Source organism: Procambarus clarkii, chromosome 60 (genome assembly GCF_040958095.1).
Source record: "Procambarus clarkii isolate CNS0578487 chromosome 60, FALCON_Pclarkii_2.0, whole genome shotgun sequence".
Lineage (NCBI taxonomy): Eukaryota > Metazoa > Arthropoda > Malacostraca > Decapoda > Cambaridae > Procambarus > Procambarus clarkii.
In genome coordinates, this window is record NC_091209.1 from 17,166,751 (window position 1) to 17,184,518 (window position 17,768).

At 38.4% G+C, this 17,768-nt stretch overlaps 1 protein-coding gene across 6 annotated transcripts in view; it reads left to right on the forward strand.

Annotated features, from left to right (window-relative positions):
• Abcd1 (ATP binding cassette subfamily D) overlaps positions 1 to 17,768 on the forward strand; it is a 26,811-nt gene continuing 9,043 nt past the window's right edge. For 4 of the 6 annotated variants that reach the window (XR_006773853.2, XR_006773854.2, XM_045756098.2 and 1 more), the window contains exons 1-10: positions 11 to 914; positions 9,907 to 10,079; positions 10,455 to 10,629; positions 11,635 to 11,744; positions 12,381 to 12,555; positions 14,372 to 14,500; positions 14,760 to 14,874; positions 15,119 to 15,349; positions 16,076 to 16,201; positions 17,588 to 17,738. Coding sequence is in view for 4 of the 6 variants with exons in the window: in XM_045756098.2 (XP_045612054.1) it covers positions 167 to 914; positions 9,907 to 10,079; positions 10,455 to 10,629; positions 11,635 to 11,744; positions 12,381 to 12,555; positions 14,372 to 14,500; positions 14,760 to 14,874; positions 15,119 to 15,349; positions 16,076 to 16,201; positions 17,588 to 17,738 (2,133 nt within the window). In the remaining 2 variants the exon portion in view is untranslated. Of the gene's footprint in view, positions 915 to 9,906; positions 10,080 to 10,454; positions 10,630 to 11,634; positions 11,745 to 12,380; positions 12,556 to 14,371; positions 14,501 to 14,759; positions 14,875 to 15,118; positions 15,350 to 15,737; positions 15,777 to 16,075; positions 16,203 to 17,587; positions 17,739 to 17,768 lie in introns of those variants that run through there. The other 2 variants (XM_045756097.2, XM_069307609.1) reach the window with 2 other exon arrangements.

Below are 17,768 nucleotides of genomic sequence, written 5' to 3' on the forward strand. Positions count from 1 at the left end.
GACAATAACAGTGTGTCGTCTGCAGCTCAGTCGTAGTCTGGTTCTGGTGGTGGGCTGTTGCTCTCGCTTCCCTTACTCCCTCTCATTTCTTTTCTATCTTACACGCTTTTGGGTGCATTTAATGGTTGTATTTTAACGCAGAGCTTTCTTAAATAATAATAAGACGATGACGAACGCAGCGTCCAAGTTGATCAGAGATACGTCGCGGGTGCTGAATGTGAGTGAAGCGACAGTAACGAGGGGAGGAATGTCCCTATTGATAGGTGTTTATATATACAAAATAATATATCCAAAGATCAGGGAGCTATGCAGGAGCCAGGCGACAGAGGCAGAGATAGAGGCAATTAAAACTAAGGATATGTACAAGAGTAAAAAGGGTCCGACTGTGAATAGAGAATTTATTGTGCAGCTGAAAAAGCTATTAAGAGTTATAATCCCAGGTGTATGGTCTAAGTCAGCGGTGATCCTCCTGCTACACACCATGACCCTTGTTACTCGCACCTTTCTCTCCATATATGTGGCGCAGCTGGAGGGAAGAGTTGTCAAGTATATTGTGCGGAAGGACGTGGTAAAGTTCTCTCTCATGATGACCAAGTGGATTTCCATTGCTATCCCAGCCACTCTAGTCAACTCCTTGATACGATTCCTGGAGTCACACCTGGCACTTACTTTTCGTACCCGCCTCACACGCTACTCCTACGATCTCTACTTCAGGAATCAATGTTATTATCGTGTCTCCAACCTGGATGGGCGGATGGAGAATGCAGATCACTGCCTCACTGAAGATATTGCATCCTTCACGTCCAGTGTGGCTCACCTTTACTCCCATCTCACCAAGCCACTGCTTGACTCACTGCTCATCACATACTCTCTTGCCTCTCTGGCCAGGTCTCGTGGTGGAGCCAGCTTGCCAGGTGAGAGACAAGTATGTATAATTCTGTATTCTTAAGCTTGCAGAGGACATTTTGTAAGAGGCTTATTCAGCTCATCTCCAGTTTATGGATTTACTTACCGAGTGACGGTCATGGACAAGACATTTACTGTACTTTGTATTTGAGCTCTATAATTATATTTTTCTCCCAATCTTTCCATGCTAGCTTGGTTTGCCACTTGAACTGAACAGTAGAATGACGGTTTTGCTTCATGCAGGTCTGTGTTCAATCCCTGATTGAAGGATTTGCTGATGACAAAATCTCTCTTACTAATTGCTTAGCTTTACATATTGTGTAGTTAATTACATGTAGAAATTCTTGCTTTATTCTTCTGGTGCTTGAATCTTCAGGAAGAAGTGTAAAAATTATAAACTTCTCGCTTTTTGTTGTGATTTCTTCATACATGACTTTTTGTTGTTGCAGTATGGCATCACAACCTTGATTATCGATTTAGGTTTTTTGGTTGGCATGTGGAATACAGTATCTTGTTTTTTACAAATTGTGCAATTTTAATAGATTTTCATCTGCAGTATGTTCCTGCATTCTCTTTCTCTAGATAGGTGATACTCTAACACTACTTAAGACTTTCATTTAATAATTGTATAGCTGATTCAGTGCTGTATATGTGAAGTAAGTGACCTCCATGTCACTTTCATCATCAATTGATGTGCTTGGAGCCTTCTTCATTAACATAATCCCATTATGTTCAAAACATTAACATGTTTTTCCTACAGTTACATATCATTTGTTCACTATTCACTTCTGGGAGTTTTTTTATCATCCATGTTAGCACCTGAATTGTTTTCTATTGCCACTGTGCCATTTAATATCAAATGGGTTGTACCACTGTGACTGTATGTACTTTTTATCCATTGCCACACACTTGATCAAGTTATCGCTGCTCACAGTTGCATTTGTCTAGATATAATGTACCAGTCTCAAGCACCACTTGTCCACACCATGGAAGCTAATCTTTAAAAAATCTAAAATTGGTAAAAATAGTACAGTAGCTAAAAAAAAAAAAGAGCTAAAAATTCAAAACTGAAGCTTAATCTGACTTAACATGCACAACCATCATCCACGCATCATCAGTTTTTGTCAGTTTCAATAATTGCAGAGAATTTGGTTGTAAATTAGGTGTGAAACAAGATATGAAACATCTAGAGCTAAATTTAGTCCAATATGAGATAAATTGACAACCCGGCTGAGACATACACAGGCATATTCACAGTCAGACAAGTCTGAACTTGCCTGATGTATTGTTGGTGAAAGAAGTTTTTAACTATTAAACACCTATATTTAAATTTGTTTTAATCCTGCTAAAGAAGCCATTTGTGTCAGTCCCGTCTCCCAGAAACGAATTCCATGCGTGGATATCTACCCTCTCATTCATAACATGAACTGCAACCATTGGACAGATATAGGGTTAGCTATTCTGAATGAATAATGTTCTGTTAAGTATAACGTATCCCTATGGCCTTCCTCTTGCTACTAGAATAGGAGATGTGAATAGTCTCTGGCTTTGTTACATTTAAACCATATAATGATTAACACACATGGGCATTTGATCAGTCACTGATAGGTAAATACTTGAGGGAACTGACCAGCAGCTGAGGCTTGGTCTAGAAACAGAACCGACAGGGGAATTGATCCTTCCAATCACCATACGATAGGTGTATAGATTAAATTTCACATAATACAATTCAGTAATAATGAGGCAAGTAATAACAACGAGTAATAACGTTACTTCTGGATATTGTGCCCACTGGGTAAATGATGCGAGTAGAATAGTTCTGTTAGATCTTTTGTGTGTCCACAATGGCCAAATAATAATTCATTGTGTCAGTGGACAAGCAGACAGTTTATACATACATGCAGTATTTGTTAGGCTTATATCGAGGTCTTCCCCAGGGTGAAATTACTGACACACTCCTCCTTTCCCAGGATGCAACCCCACAATAAGTTGACTAACTGCTGGGTACCTATTTACTGCTAGGTGGACAGGAACAAGAGGTGATTGGAAACGTGCACTACCGGGACCCCCCCCCCTCTGGACTACCACAAATACAATCTACTACAGATACCCCTTATCAAAATACACAAGCTATTACCTATATCATCATTCTACCATGCAGGAAAAGCAACGTATCTATGGGATATCAAAAAGGACAGCAGACCTTGCAATGATTTCAGGGCTCGATGTCTCATCCAATTGTAATCTAGGCGTTACAATTGCTAAACTTAGGTTAGCAGTAAGTATCTGAGACCCACCTGCTGATGCAGGTATGTCCAAATGACAACTTTGGCAGTAAAACTATAAACATACGCTCCATTATGTAACTGAATGTGAAGCGAAACCTAATCAATTTGAGAGAGAATGTGAAACGAAACCTAATCAATTTGAGAATGAATGTGAAACGAAGCCTAAACAATTTGAGAATGAATGTGAAACGAAGCCTAAACAATTTGAGAAGTATGTGAAACGAAGCCTAAACAATTTGAGAAGTATGTGAAACGAAGCCTAAACAATTTGAGAAGTATGTGAAACGAAATCTAAGCAATTTGAAAAACTAAATATCCTGTCTGGTGCAGGATAATATGGTATTTGCCGAGTAATACCATATTACTCGGTATCCCAAAGTTGGCCTACTCTAAGATTGCACTGCTGTTAAGTTTCTTACTTACTTCATGACTAGTGTAACATTATAACTTGCCGTATAGTACTGTAATTATACTATACAACTAACCTTGTAAATACAATTGGTTCTAAATTTGCATAGGTTATTGCGCCTGAACATAGAATATGCTAACAAACTCTGTAGCTAGTTCATCAGTTCTGTATACCCATAGCTAAACAAATACGGGATGGGTATAGAAAGCATTAATACATGAAGTTAAGTAACTCCTGCCAAGACTCTGTCGATTGGTCTAGTAATTTTTTACTACTGGCAGACGGAAAGCCAAGTATCGTACACATGCATGTATTAGAAATTTGAATGAATTCAGTTGGATATACCTCATACAGGCTATGTTCAGACCATGGGCCTGAATGCCAGAAGCTGCAGATCATATAAATTCCCCAACACGTGTTGGAAATAACAGCCAATACCGGCACAAGGTGACACGATTGGGCAGCGTTGTTTTGTTCTGGGTCGTGACCCCTCCCAAAACAAGTACAAATTTGGGACCTTGAATTAAATCGCCTAATGGTTTGTGGTTTGAGGAAATCATTACTCTAAAAGTACCAGGCCCCAAGCCTGGTCAGAGACCGGGCCGCGGGTGACGTTGAACCTCGGAATCATCAAAAGGTAACAGAAAGGTAAGGCCTAAAAAAAACATTGCAGCCGATTTTACCCTAATAATGCCTACAGGGAACATGAGACTATTGCTTTGCTTTATTGCCCTGTGCAGGGAGAATAGTTGAATTCACTGTCAAAGGTTTTAGAAGTATGAAGGAATTACATTAATACCTTGATGTATAATACTGAATAGGTTCGTCGGCGTGTGCATGAACGGCGGGGGGACCAAGAGCTGAAGCTCGTCCTGTATGCACATACAGGTGAGCATAACATATATGTTTATAACATATTTTATAACATCGGTGGCGAATGCAAGGCTGGCTAACATCAGAATATCTTCAGAAACCTGTGTAAGGAATCTTTCAGAACCTCGTATACCACATATGTAAGACCAATCCTGGAGTATGCGGCCCCAGCATAGAGCCCGTACTTTTCAAGCACAAGACGAAGCTGGAAAAAGTTCAGAGATATGCCATTAGGCTAGTCCCAGAACTAATGGGCATGAATTAGAAAGAAAGGCTGAGTGAACTGCACCTCACGTCGCTGGAAAACAGAAGAGCTCGGGGAGATATGATCACAACCACAAAATTCTCAGGGGAATTGACGGTAGACAAGGATGGATTCTTTAACACAGGTGGAAGCTGTGTCAGATGGGCCACAGAGACATTAGAAAAAACTTTTTCAGTGTCAGAGTAATTAGTAAATGGAATGCATTAGGCAGTGATGTGGTGGAGGCTGGCCGACTCCATACACAGTTTCAAATGTAGATATGATGGAGCTTGAGAAGCTTAGGAATCTGTACACCAGTAGATTAACGGTTGAGAAGTGGGACTAAAGAGCCATAGCTCAACCCCCGAAAGCACAACTAGGTGAGCATACACACAGGTGGACTTTAACCAAACAGGCCACGAAAGATAACACCGTCCCTCACGCCACATCGTCGGACCTCGCGTTCGATACCCTAATAGATAATATAATCTCCAGAAGGTCACTTTCTTTCATAATTGGACCTACCATGGCATTCCAACTTATAGTTTTACCATGAATTGATATATTTGCCACTTGAAAAAAACCGCTATTTTTAGTTTTTTTTTAGTTTAGTTCATTTATTATGCACCCCATACCCATCCCGTGGGCGGTAGTGGAAAGGGTTACAGAGGCACATAATGGGCTCAGGGACTGAACCCTACAATTAATTTAGCTAAGCAAGTTACAATCTTGATGAGCTAGTTACAAAATTCAATATAAGTCTTCACATCAACAATGGGTTCGAGATCGACCTCAAGTACAGGTTCTAAATTAAGCAACTGACATATCTGGAGAGCTAGTGTCACAATTTATATGTTTGTCCTGCACACCGCCCCCCATCCAGTGGGCAGCGGTGGATAGGTTACAATCACTCACTTACTACCTACAGTTAGCAAACTGGGGATATTTGGCTAAAATTTCTGGTAGCAGATCATTTTGAATTAAATATTTACACAACGCTGGAACATTGGCTATAGAATTGTCTCTAAATTCACGTATCTTTTCGCACTCCATCACATAGTGACGGAGGGTGTGCGAATAATTTTGTTGACACAGTTTACATTTGGTTAGGTCTACATCAGCAGATAATGAGAATTCCCAGAGATACTTGTAACCGAGTCTAAGCCGAGCAGTAGTAACATCTAGAAGTCTGCTGATTTTATTGGATGATCCATAGATGTGTGGCTCCTCTTGCATGATAGTATGATGATAGATGGAATTACTGGTGTCAATTTCACCTTGCCTCAGATCTACAAGATCTTGTTGAAGTTCTCGGTGCATTGCTGCTTTCAGATTGCTCATTGACAATCCAAGGTTACACTCAACGGCTCCTTCAAAGGCAGATTCTTTGGCTTAACTTATCAGCTCTATCATGCATTCGGAGGCCAACATGAGATGGAGACTACATGAAATGGACTCTGTTACCATCCTTAATAATTTTGTTGTATTTGTGTCTAGCTTCGGACACGAGCATGTTACAGTTATGTCTTAAAGAGTTGAGAGCATTTAAGGATGATAAGGAGTCACTTACAATTAATGTATCAAGATTTGTACACATTTCAGTGCAAGGAGCAAGGCAAATAGTTCGGTCTGAAGGGTAGAGGCCCAGTTGTTTATACGGACTCAAAGCTTCGTCTTGAGGCAAAGCTCAAAACGCTATTTAATATACGTTTTGTGATTAAATAACATTGTGTCTGCTTGAACAAGTTCAGGGAGTTTTACACTAATTAGTTTATTTTGTACTCTTAGACACATTCTCTAGTCGGACGAAATAATGGCCCATTCACATATGGGGATGTGTATGTAGGGGATACTGTGTTATGGAGATGTATATGTGAGGGATATTGTGTTACGGGGATGTATATATGGGGGATACTGCGTTATGGGATGTATATGTAGGGGATACTGTGTTATTGGGATATATATGTGGGGATACTGTTATGAGAATGTATATATGGGGGATACTATGTTGTGGAGATGTATATATGGGGGATACTGTGTTGTGGAGATGTATATATGGGGGATACTGTGTTGAGATGCATATATCGGGGATACTGTGTTGTGGGATTGTACATGGGGAAGGGGTTACAGTGTTGTGTGTGTGTGGAGGTGGGTTAGCAGTTTAGTGCCTTGTCCCTATAGCATGGTAGGGTCGCTAGTGGCGGTACAGGATGCCGCTGTTCTGACACTAACACTACAGGAAGCTGTACTTGGGGTTCTCTCCAGGTGGGTTGGTTTAATTGGTGGCCTTCTGCAGGTTTCTATAAGTAAGCCAGGTAATCATCTTTGACTTGGCATTTTATATTGTTTATTTATTGATCGAGTCTCTCCCAATTTTGGTTGAATAGTCCCTAATTTCTTCAGGGGACTTCGAATAGGCTATTTGGGATTCTCCATTTTGGGAAGTTATTATGGATGTGTGATTGTGCTGACTTTTTCCTGTAGCCTTAAATAATAATAATAATAATAATATAATGTTTATTCAGGTAAAAGTATATACATACAAAATGAGTTACAAACAGAATGTTCGGTTTCTAGATAGAGCTAGTACATCCTATGCCTAAAGCCACTAATACGCACAGCGTTTCCGGCAAGATGTGGAAAACAACACTTAAAACCTATAAGACTTAAAACTAATTGAGATCAAAAGCATGGATTGAACTGAAAAACGAAAAAAAAAATGACAATATTTACAAGTTGGATGGAACAGCAGAACTTGCAAGAAAACAGCAGAAGTAATTTTAATTAAATGAACAGACTACAAATGTGGTCTTGAGGAGACGAATGGTGGGTTGGGGGAGGGGATAGAGGGTTCCTGAATTTCCTCAAATCATATCAAATCAAATCTTTATTCAGGTAAAGTACATACATACAAGGGGTGATACAAATGTTGATGAATTTATAGATAGAGCTAGTACATACAATGCCTAAAGCCACTATTACGCAAAGCGTTTCGGGCAGGAAAAACACTAAAGACTAAAACGTAATGCTAATAAAACTAAATCCTAGCCTAGTTAAGTGTTGGTGATTATTTCTAGCGGATTTACAACACGTTCAGAAGAAAGGATAGGAAGTGGAGGCGAGGCTGGGCATAATCGTGCCGTCCGTTCGCAATGTCAAGAAACTGTCGTACTAAGGTGCCCTATCCTAATCTACTGGAGGACCCCACAAATAAAAAAACAGGACATTATGTCACTTTTGTGAGCCGTTTTCAAGTACGACAGTTTTTGCCCTTAGGTAAAGTACACGTCAAAATGTGACGTGCTCTTAGGAGGACGGGTTAATCGTGTCAATTGTAGACGTGAACGTGGCTTATACTCTCTTGTTTCAGAACATATCCCAGAAGTCTTCAAGAGGGTAAAGATGATTTTCATCCCTAAGCCCAAGGAAAAAAAAACGTATTGCCCTGTCTCCCTCTTGAAGAGACTGGGGAAGTCCCTAGAAAAGGTAATTTCCAATAGACTAGACTACAATTTTGAATACAACAACCTATATATTGAAAAACAGTTCGGATTCAGGAGGAACAGATCAACGCAACATGCGATAAACATCATCCATGATTCAATGTTCAGTATTCGACAACAAAACCATGTTGCTCTAATTGCAACTCGCGATGCACACAAGGCCTTTGACAGCTTATTGTATGACGGTCTTGTGTATAAACTTACGAACTTACTAGCGCAGAACTGGACTTTCCTTAGACTGATTAGGAACTTCTTGTTACATAGAAAAATTTCGTCTTCAATGGGAAAACTGCAGACGTGACTTCATCCCAACAGCTGGTGTTCCTCAGGGCTCATGCTTTAACCCAGTACTATTCAACATCTTTGTCCACGAGGTCCCACAACGTGAATATAGACACCATCATCCCGCAATTTGCAGATGACGTGACACATAAAATAACATTTAAACCGGGAGGCAGAACAACTAAGTTTGCCACTGTAATGCTTAAGGCAAACATTGAACACGTGTTGACAGCGGATTGAGAGAGAAAATGGAGGATTAAGATTGTTAATTATAGAATTAAGGACTTGCCCAAAACGGTACACATGCTAGTGGCTGTACAAGAATGTAAGAACTTTTGTATATATATAAATAAATAAATAAATAAAAAATAAGTTTTACACTCCCACAAGGTGAGGTTTATGATATAGCTTGAGACATATCCATAGGCCTCATAATCATCTTGTAGAGGTGATGCAGTTTTAACCTATATTTATATATGGGTTGGAGCGGTTACCTTCCTTGACCTTACCTTGCATTGATTCCTGGGGTCAAGGTCCCCCACGGCCCGGTCTCTGACCAGGCCTCCTGGTTGATGGTCTGGTCAATCAGGCTGTTGTATGGTGTATTAATATGTGTATTTTTACTGGCTGCACTTGACAATCTTTACTCTTCCATTTATGGTTGGCTGAGTTTAATGAGCATTCTGTCTATTCCATATTCCAGTACTGTATCACGTCAAATGGTGGTCTTGGTGGCAATGGGCTCACTTCCGACTATATAATTCTTCCCTCATTTTCTTTTGTGAATGCTTAACAGCCAGTGATATTAATTTGGATCTTGTCAGGGTTGGAGATGATCCTATAGAATGCACTATCTTTCCCATCAGGTTGTTTGTGGAAATTCTTTCATTTCTTGTATAGTTATATGGTGGAATGACTTGTGTTTGGAGGCAGGGATTTCCCATGCCACTATCTCTTTTATCGCCAGCTTATCTTTCTCAGCTCTATTGATGCTAGTGTAATACATCCAATGTGCCGAACTTAAACCTTAATTGAACAAAATTTGCCATTTTTTAACAATATAAATAGATATTTTTGATATTTGGTCAACCGAATACCATAATAATTATATCCAGTAATAAATTTTTCTTTTGCATTTAATTACATGTATCATGTGGATTAAATTTTGCTCAACTAAGAAGCCACTGAATCTAGGAGGCAGGGACCCTACAACTAGATTTTACATCTAGAAAGCACATGTGGAGTTAGTACATGTTGGCTAAAAATGTTCACACACATGTATTCATGCAAGTACTGAACATTAAATATATATAGTATTCATATTGAACTTTGTTTTACCTGTACAATACTAGCAATGTTTAGTAATTATTTTCTGCAATTTCATGAATATCTTATTTTCAGGTCCAGTATTAGGTACCTTAGTGGTGATGCTCACTGGTCGAATTCTACGAAAAGTTTCACCCAAATTTGGGCATCTCGTGTCTGAAGAAGCTCACCGCAGGGGTTATCTACGCGCCATCCACTCTCGAATTATCACCAATGCAGAGGAGATTGCTTTTTATGGTGGACATGAGGTAACCTAACCTTTATGGTTTAGTTTTCCTGCTAAATCATGTGAGCATGTGCATCTTGGGTGCATCTTTACCGTAACATTAGTCATCCAGCTGTTTGTCACGGCTACTTCTCGGTGCTTGTTATGTCAACTAATGGAATATTACCCACGGATTTGAAGGAGGGTTTTAATTGTTATACGGCTTTAATTTGGATAATTCATATGTAAATTTGTATTTAATTTGCAAGATTTTTTTTTAAATTCGTTATACCAAATACAATGTAATAATTTTTAGATTAATGCATCTAAATTACATACTGTACTGTATTCATTTAAATAATTCTAAATTTTGGTATGGCCAACGCCTTGTTGAAGACAGTAACCACTTGATTCACAGGTGGAGCTTGCTATCCTACAAAAAGCTTATCACTCGCTGGTACGGCAAATGGGGGTGATCTTCAATAAGCGCTTATGGTATATCATGTTTGAGCAGTTCCTCATGAAGTATGTTTGGTCAGGTGTTGGCATGATAATGGTCTCCATTCCTCTCCTCACCTCCAATAAAAATGAAAGTGAGTACTTCATAGCCCAATACTTGCTAACATTCTCAGGAAACTAATTGTTATTGCTGTGTCTTGCTCATGTCAATAAAGATTAGTCACCTTTACTCATTGTAGTAATCAGTTTCTTAGTATTATCCCCCCCCCCCACCAGAGTTAATCCATCCTGTGGGTTTTCTTATTGCTAATGCAATATAGCTGTTATTGCAGACGTTTTCAACCATTTGCTATAGATTCCACTTTAATATTTTTTTCTCAGCTTTGGCCCCTCAGATGTTCTCTGAATCATTACATTTTTAGTTGACCCATTGCTCACAACAGAAACCAGATTCTTGTGAGTCTGATTTTTATTTTCATGATGCGCATGTTTCCTAATTGTCCTGTCATATATTTAGAGAAAGGCAGACAGTGGCGAGTCTAACATAAGCCAACCCTTCAAGCAATAACCAGCAGCACAAACAATTCTAATTATCACTCTGTAACTACTGTTTAGTAGAACAGAGCTGCATTGATTGCCACCAGGTGTCACCACTGTCACCACAACAGAGTCCTGGGAGCCAACAATCCTCTCTTTTTAATACTGACATCATTCTAAAACCTCTCACTTCATATGCATATTAAATGAACTTTTCTAATCTCTTGGTTCTAGTGAAGAATACTGTCTTGGCACAGAGGGTGTTCTGTACTTTTAGCATTCAATTCACAGTGTGGTATACACTGCAGGAGCCTGGCAGGTGTTGACTCCTAGGTGCACTATAAATGCTCTGGCTCAGAGAGCATCTAATGTAGAAAGAAGCATTACATTATGTTCAACGCACTGTTTGTGCTCCATCGAATACAATTGTTTTTATTGTTTAATTGTAACTAATCTTAATACAGTACTTTATTGCAGTACTTTGACTTGACCTTTTCTCTGTAACTTATTATAGTCTATTTTTAATAACTGCTAATGATAACTGGTGGTCATGTTTGTTGCTGCTCATACACATTAACTATCACTATTGATGGTGTTAACAGGTGGAGAAATTGATGGTGGAGTTTCTGACCGAACCCAGTACTTCACCACTGCCAAAAACATGTTGGTTTCTGGAGCTGATGCTGTTGAACGTCTCTTAACTTCATATAAAGTACGTAAGCTATTTGTATCATATGTAGCTCTTTTGTCAACTTTATTATTGTTACCATCATCAACAGCCAGCAAATAGTGAGATAAAAGTCAATAAGGATTTCCCTTACACTTCAGCTACTAATAAAGTTTGATGTTTCACATATTCTTAAACGAACATGCAGCATAGTACTGTAATTAATGTATTGAAAGGGAATTTTCCTCAACTTATTCATTAAAACCTGATATATGATACAAGATAAAAAAAAATTAGATTAAATATGCAGTAATAATTCACTTGTATAGTACAAACATTGGCGATGTTGCAAGAGTGAAGGCATTATCTGAAAACTTGCTATGCCTTGGGATTTGACTATCTCCAGTACTTCTCAATAGCCAGGAGAGTGTACTCAAGCTAAGGTGCATTTTATGATACTGGCCTGGTTTGTCACTAATGATTTAAATGTGCAAATTCCCAGTCAAGTTTTTCTGTATATAATACAAAAGTCACATTAAACTAGTCACACCTGGAGTTCTAAATGTACAACTTCAAAATATATAGTATAATTCTTAGAATGGAAGTAGAGTACTGTACTGTGTATATTACTATGCAGTGCTTCTACTCGTGAATTATTTCTTTTATATTTTTTAATTCTAGGAAATTGTTGAGTTGGCTGGTTACACTGCAAGAGTGGGTAACATGCTTGAAGTATTTGAAGATGTGCAGAAAGGCAGATACAAACGGCCTGCAGTAATGACAGAAGGAGAGGAGCAGCCAGAACGTGAGCGATCAGCCCTCCTCACCTTCCATAATGGAATGCCAGTTATTAACGGTTAGAAATGCATTTTTCTGTCAGCGTGAATTTTGACTGTCATGTTTACTAAATTGGTTAGTTAGCTTACTAATTGATAGATTTTTTAATGTATAAATACAGTGTCAAATAAGTTAATACTGTATTGTACCTTATCTGGAAGTTGGCACTGAAATAGGTTACACTGAAACTGCCCTAAGGGTCCACCACAGCTCAGTGCGGAAGCAGCAACGAACTGTGGGAATCAAAAGATAGTTCTTACTTGGTAGCTGAATCAGCCAAAGAAGGGATTTTACCACCTAGCACTGGGTTTGAACTTTAGACTAAAAACATTTATATTTGAATATTGTGCAACTGTAGTTCTTATAGATATCACTGTTAATATATTAATTATTTCTAATAGGGTTGATAGAACAAATAGCTTAAATTTATGTTCATTCAAAATTTAGTGCAACAAAAAGGGGACCAAAATATTTATATTAAAATTGCATAATAATTCATTTGTTGGGTACAGGCAGCCTGCAAATGTTTGTGGTAGGCTTGTATCAAAGTCCTGCCCATGGTCGAACTATTTACCCTTCCCAGGATGCAACCCCACAACAGTTGACTAACTCCCAGGTATCTATTTACTGCTAGGTGAACAGAGGCAGGAGATGAAAGGACACATGCCCAGCTATTTCTGTCCCACCCAGAGTTCGAACCCAAGATTCCTGATTGAGAGATGAGAATGAAGCCAACTCTACTTGGGAAACCCTAAGTCTTCTCAGTCACTGTCAGTATTGTGTCACACTTAGCACATGGTGGGGAATACGGGGAATCAATATACATAATATTAATAACACTGACATTGCAGTCTGGACTCATCTGGAATCAAGAATGGGCTGATAGGGAATGTCCTTGTACAGTACCGTACATGCAAATAAATAAGCAATACAGCCTAAATAATGGGACAGCCACTCGGGATTAGTAGTTACCTATTTTATGGATGCTTAAAACAAAGTGAATGAAATAGGAAGGAAAAGTTTCCAAGCTTTAGTTTAACATCATTAGTGACCTCCATATGAGCTCTCATTAATTACCAGCTGAGGTGCCTGGTCACTTCTACCAGCTGCTGCCAGGTGACAGCACTTCATGATTCACTTCCCTAAACCCAGCCAATAAACAATACTACCTCATATTAAGAATAAGTTCTGCAAACAATAGATGAGGGACTGTAAATACAAGTACAAGCACGAAGGGTGGGATTGGGAATGACCAAATGATATGGTTGAGAGATGCACTTAAATTAAATTCACTCAGAACCTGATTTCTGAGCTATTTCATTCAGATGCTTTCTAAGGGAAATGAGAGATGCAAGTGAGTAACTACTATATCAAAACTAAAAGGAGAAACCTTATTGAACTGCAGAGTGGGATCCCCAAAGCCACAGGAAGCAGATGGAGGCTCCTGAAGAGTTACCAAAAGGCATCCAGGATCCCAAAAGGAATGGAGCAACTTACATGAAAGAGAGATTAAAGTAAAACACACTTGATTTTGAGTATTTCTTGGAGGAGATTTTTCAGTGTACAGTATATGAGTGTACTTTGTGAAAGTAATTGAAGGCTGGATTAAACATTTTCCAGTCTTTTCCTATTATGATTTGGGTAGTGGAAAGTCACTACACTAGGGTAGATTTTACAGTATCCATATGAAATGCAGAGTAATTTTGTAAGATATCAACTAAGTGACCAACTCAAGAGTATCCAATCCCTTATTTGTAAAATGTATTTGTCTAAAAAAAAAAAAAATTGTCATAATTGGTTGTAAGATTGTATAAAATGTGTGTAATGGTTTGCAGGTGTGGTTACAGAGAGTGCTGATGGAACTATAATAATAAACAATGTTCCCATTGTGACGCCAAACTGCGATGTGGTGGTGCCATCCCTCACCATCACTGTCACTCCACAAATGCATCTTCTCATCACAGGTATAATCTGTTATTGCAGTTTTGAATCCGGGTTATGGAGATCTAAATTCCAACGTTATCATTGTGTTACTTGGCTAATCACGGCATTAAATTTCTTTATCAAAGGACATTGTTCTTTAAGCATCTGTTTATTATCAAATTGAAGTCATTAAAAAGAGAACCCTACTAATGTGTTTCACTTCAACACTTCACTTCTCCTTCAATAAGAAATCCTAAGCAATATTATATGGTCTAAATCATTTATCATGCATATTTCTAGGTCCTAATGGCTGTGGAAAGAGTTCTTTGTTCCGCATCTTGAGTGGTTTGTGGCCAGTGTATTCTGGACACCTCCAGAAACCTGTTGTTTCAGACATGTTCTACATACCTCAGAGGTAAATAAATTAATAACAAATCATGTGAACAGGAGAGATAATATAGGGAAAAAGTAAAGTGTAAATAATTCCATGATTTTGTGCTAACGTATCATGCTTACTGTGGGAATACTTTCTATTCAAGTACTGTATAGCATTAAACAAATTTACTTGCTGCTCATTTATAAATATTTGTATGTTAGTCTGACAGTATGTCATAGTTCCATTTGTCATAATTTATACTGATAACAGATGCCTCCCTTAGACCGTACATGTCAGTGGGGACCCTGCGTGACCAGGTAGCATACCCAGACTCTCACGAAGACATGAAGAAGAAGGGCATCACTGATGACGACCTAGTAACCATTCTAGGTATTGTGAACCTTCAAAACATTGTTACTCGAGAAGGAGGATGGGATGCCGTACAGGACTGGAAGGATGTCTTGTCTGGAGGAGAGAAGCAGCGAATGGGGATGGCCCGACTCTTTTACCACAAGTATGAATCGGTTTATGCTTGGCTTTAGCCCAAATTCAATTTTATGCAAGCTTAATTTTGAATTATTTACTTAAAGGTTTCTGCAGCTTAGACCTTATTGGGAAAGTGCAGCTGAAATGTAGATTAGAGTGAGATGCAGTTTAGTTTATTTTTACACTATAATGTTGACTTTCTGTATATGAAATTGTTTTATATTTAATATTCAGCTCATTTCTACAGAGGTTAAATTGCTTTGTAGAGGCTATCTTCAAGTGATGGTACTGTAGTATCTTAATATCAGATTTCTAGGAAGAGAACACATGAGTATTGAGCATGTACTTTCCACTTGACAAAAAACTGTTTTGAAAAGAGCAACAACATTTAGACTAAACAGTCTCCTCTATTGCAGGTGTTGATATATAACACATGGCACCATATAATTCTAAGAGTAAGGAAGACTTCAGAAAATGCTTTGAGTATTCTCCATTCACCATTTGTTGAAATTATTGTTGGTCACAGTTAGAACCTATTGAACACTCCCATTTATATAGTGTCCAGAGAACCAAAATCACTTATGAAATCATTGTCATAGTTTTAGAGTACCTTATCATGTCATTAACATTGATAAATGGCCCTGTAGAAGATAAAAAAATGGCTCTAACATGTTTCACAGAATACTTTACATGAATCTCTTTTCCTCAAAGAAAGAACGCTACAGTTAATAAATCAGTTATTCTAAAATCTCAGGCCACGGTACGCCCTGCTAGACGAGTGCACCAGCGCTGTCAGCATTGATGTTGAGGGTCAGATGTACCAGGCAGTCAAGGACCAAGGCATCACTCTCCTCACCATCACACATCGTCCCACTCTGTGGTAAGATTTTCAAATTTTGCCATATTCAACCATAACTAGCATATTTCCCATGCCCAAGCCTTGAAATATCATTTTCAAAGGAAAAGGGGCCTATATTTTATGGAACAAAAATCTCTGCAGCTGGAAGTAAAGAATAAGCAGAGAATTTGACTTTAAATATGCTCAGTGGCTTTCCCAAGGCCCCAACTATAGCTTGTAATGTTTCCTCCATCTGTGAACTTTGTCACAAGATCCTGAGGAAATCCAGACATTCTCCTCTTCAAGGAACTTTTGTTCAACGAATCAGGTGAGTAAATCCAGCATGAAAAGTGTGTGTGTTACAACTGGAGATTCACCGAATCCAGGTTCATTTAATTGAGGTTCTGCTTTACTTCTTCCAAGAATTTAGAGATCTTTAGATTAAATGTTAATAAACTAGACTGGAACACTGAAGTAACTATTATATTTCCCTAAAGAGTTCTCTGATGTATTTGAAAATGTTGTGTGTGGTGTAACTTCAGTTGAACAGAATGATTGGCTCTAGAACCCTACTGTTGCACCCAATATTCTGATGCATCTAATCTTTGTTGTTTTTCACATATAGTACATTTATTGCATCTATTAGTAAGCTATACAGATATAAATAGATGGATTTTAGGCCTAGCTGATGGTGGGACTCTAAAATATAGGAGGAAGAATCATTATTGTGCATTCATGTGTGACATATCAACATCTCATCCTAGCTAAGGTAAGTACAAATACTCTATTGCTTTCCTACATTTGTTACTTAAATCAATCATTGTATCATGTATGTAAATAAGTTAGGCAGTGGCACTGAAACACGACACATGGTGGATATCCACACTGAACACATTGAAGCCATACAAGCAATCATTTGCATAGATTAAGAAGAAATTCGAGATTATATACAGTATAGAGAACATGAGAATTACCGGCAATGCAGTAAAATACGGTTTAGTATGGGAAATATTGCTCCTCTGTAGCTGGCTGGGAGTGAGGAGCCAGCTGCAGGGAGGGGGCTGCTGATCAACACCAATTGCTAGTGTAACTGCCCCATGTACTTCTTTTAAATTTAGCAGGGAATAATTGTCAAGAAAATTATTGCTACTAATAACATAATTTTCAAGTGAAAATGCATACTTTTGTAAGTGTATAGCCCAAACCTGTAACAAACCTGATAACTATATAAACCTCTTAACATGTTACTAGTGGCTCTCACCGAGACAGTTTTGAAAGAATGTATTGCTATACAGGTATTTGCTATATACTACATGGTGTCTAGGTATGCTCTGTATGATTTCCATTTTCTTGTCATATAAAATTACATATCATATATTAAAGGATATGGTATACACTTAGTTATCCAATATTGGTTTCTACCTGCAGGAAGTTCCATACACATGTTCTGCAGTTTGATGGGGAGGGTGGCTGGAAATTTGAACGACTTGACTCTGAGAAACGTCTTGGGCTAAAAGAGGAGAAACAGCACTTGGAGTCAATTTTGTCTGATATACCTAACAAGCTAGAGAGACTAAAGGTGAGGATATTTATTATATTCAGCAAGATT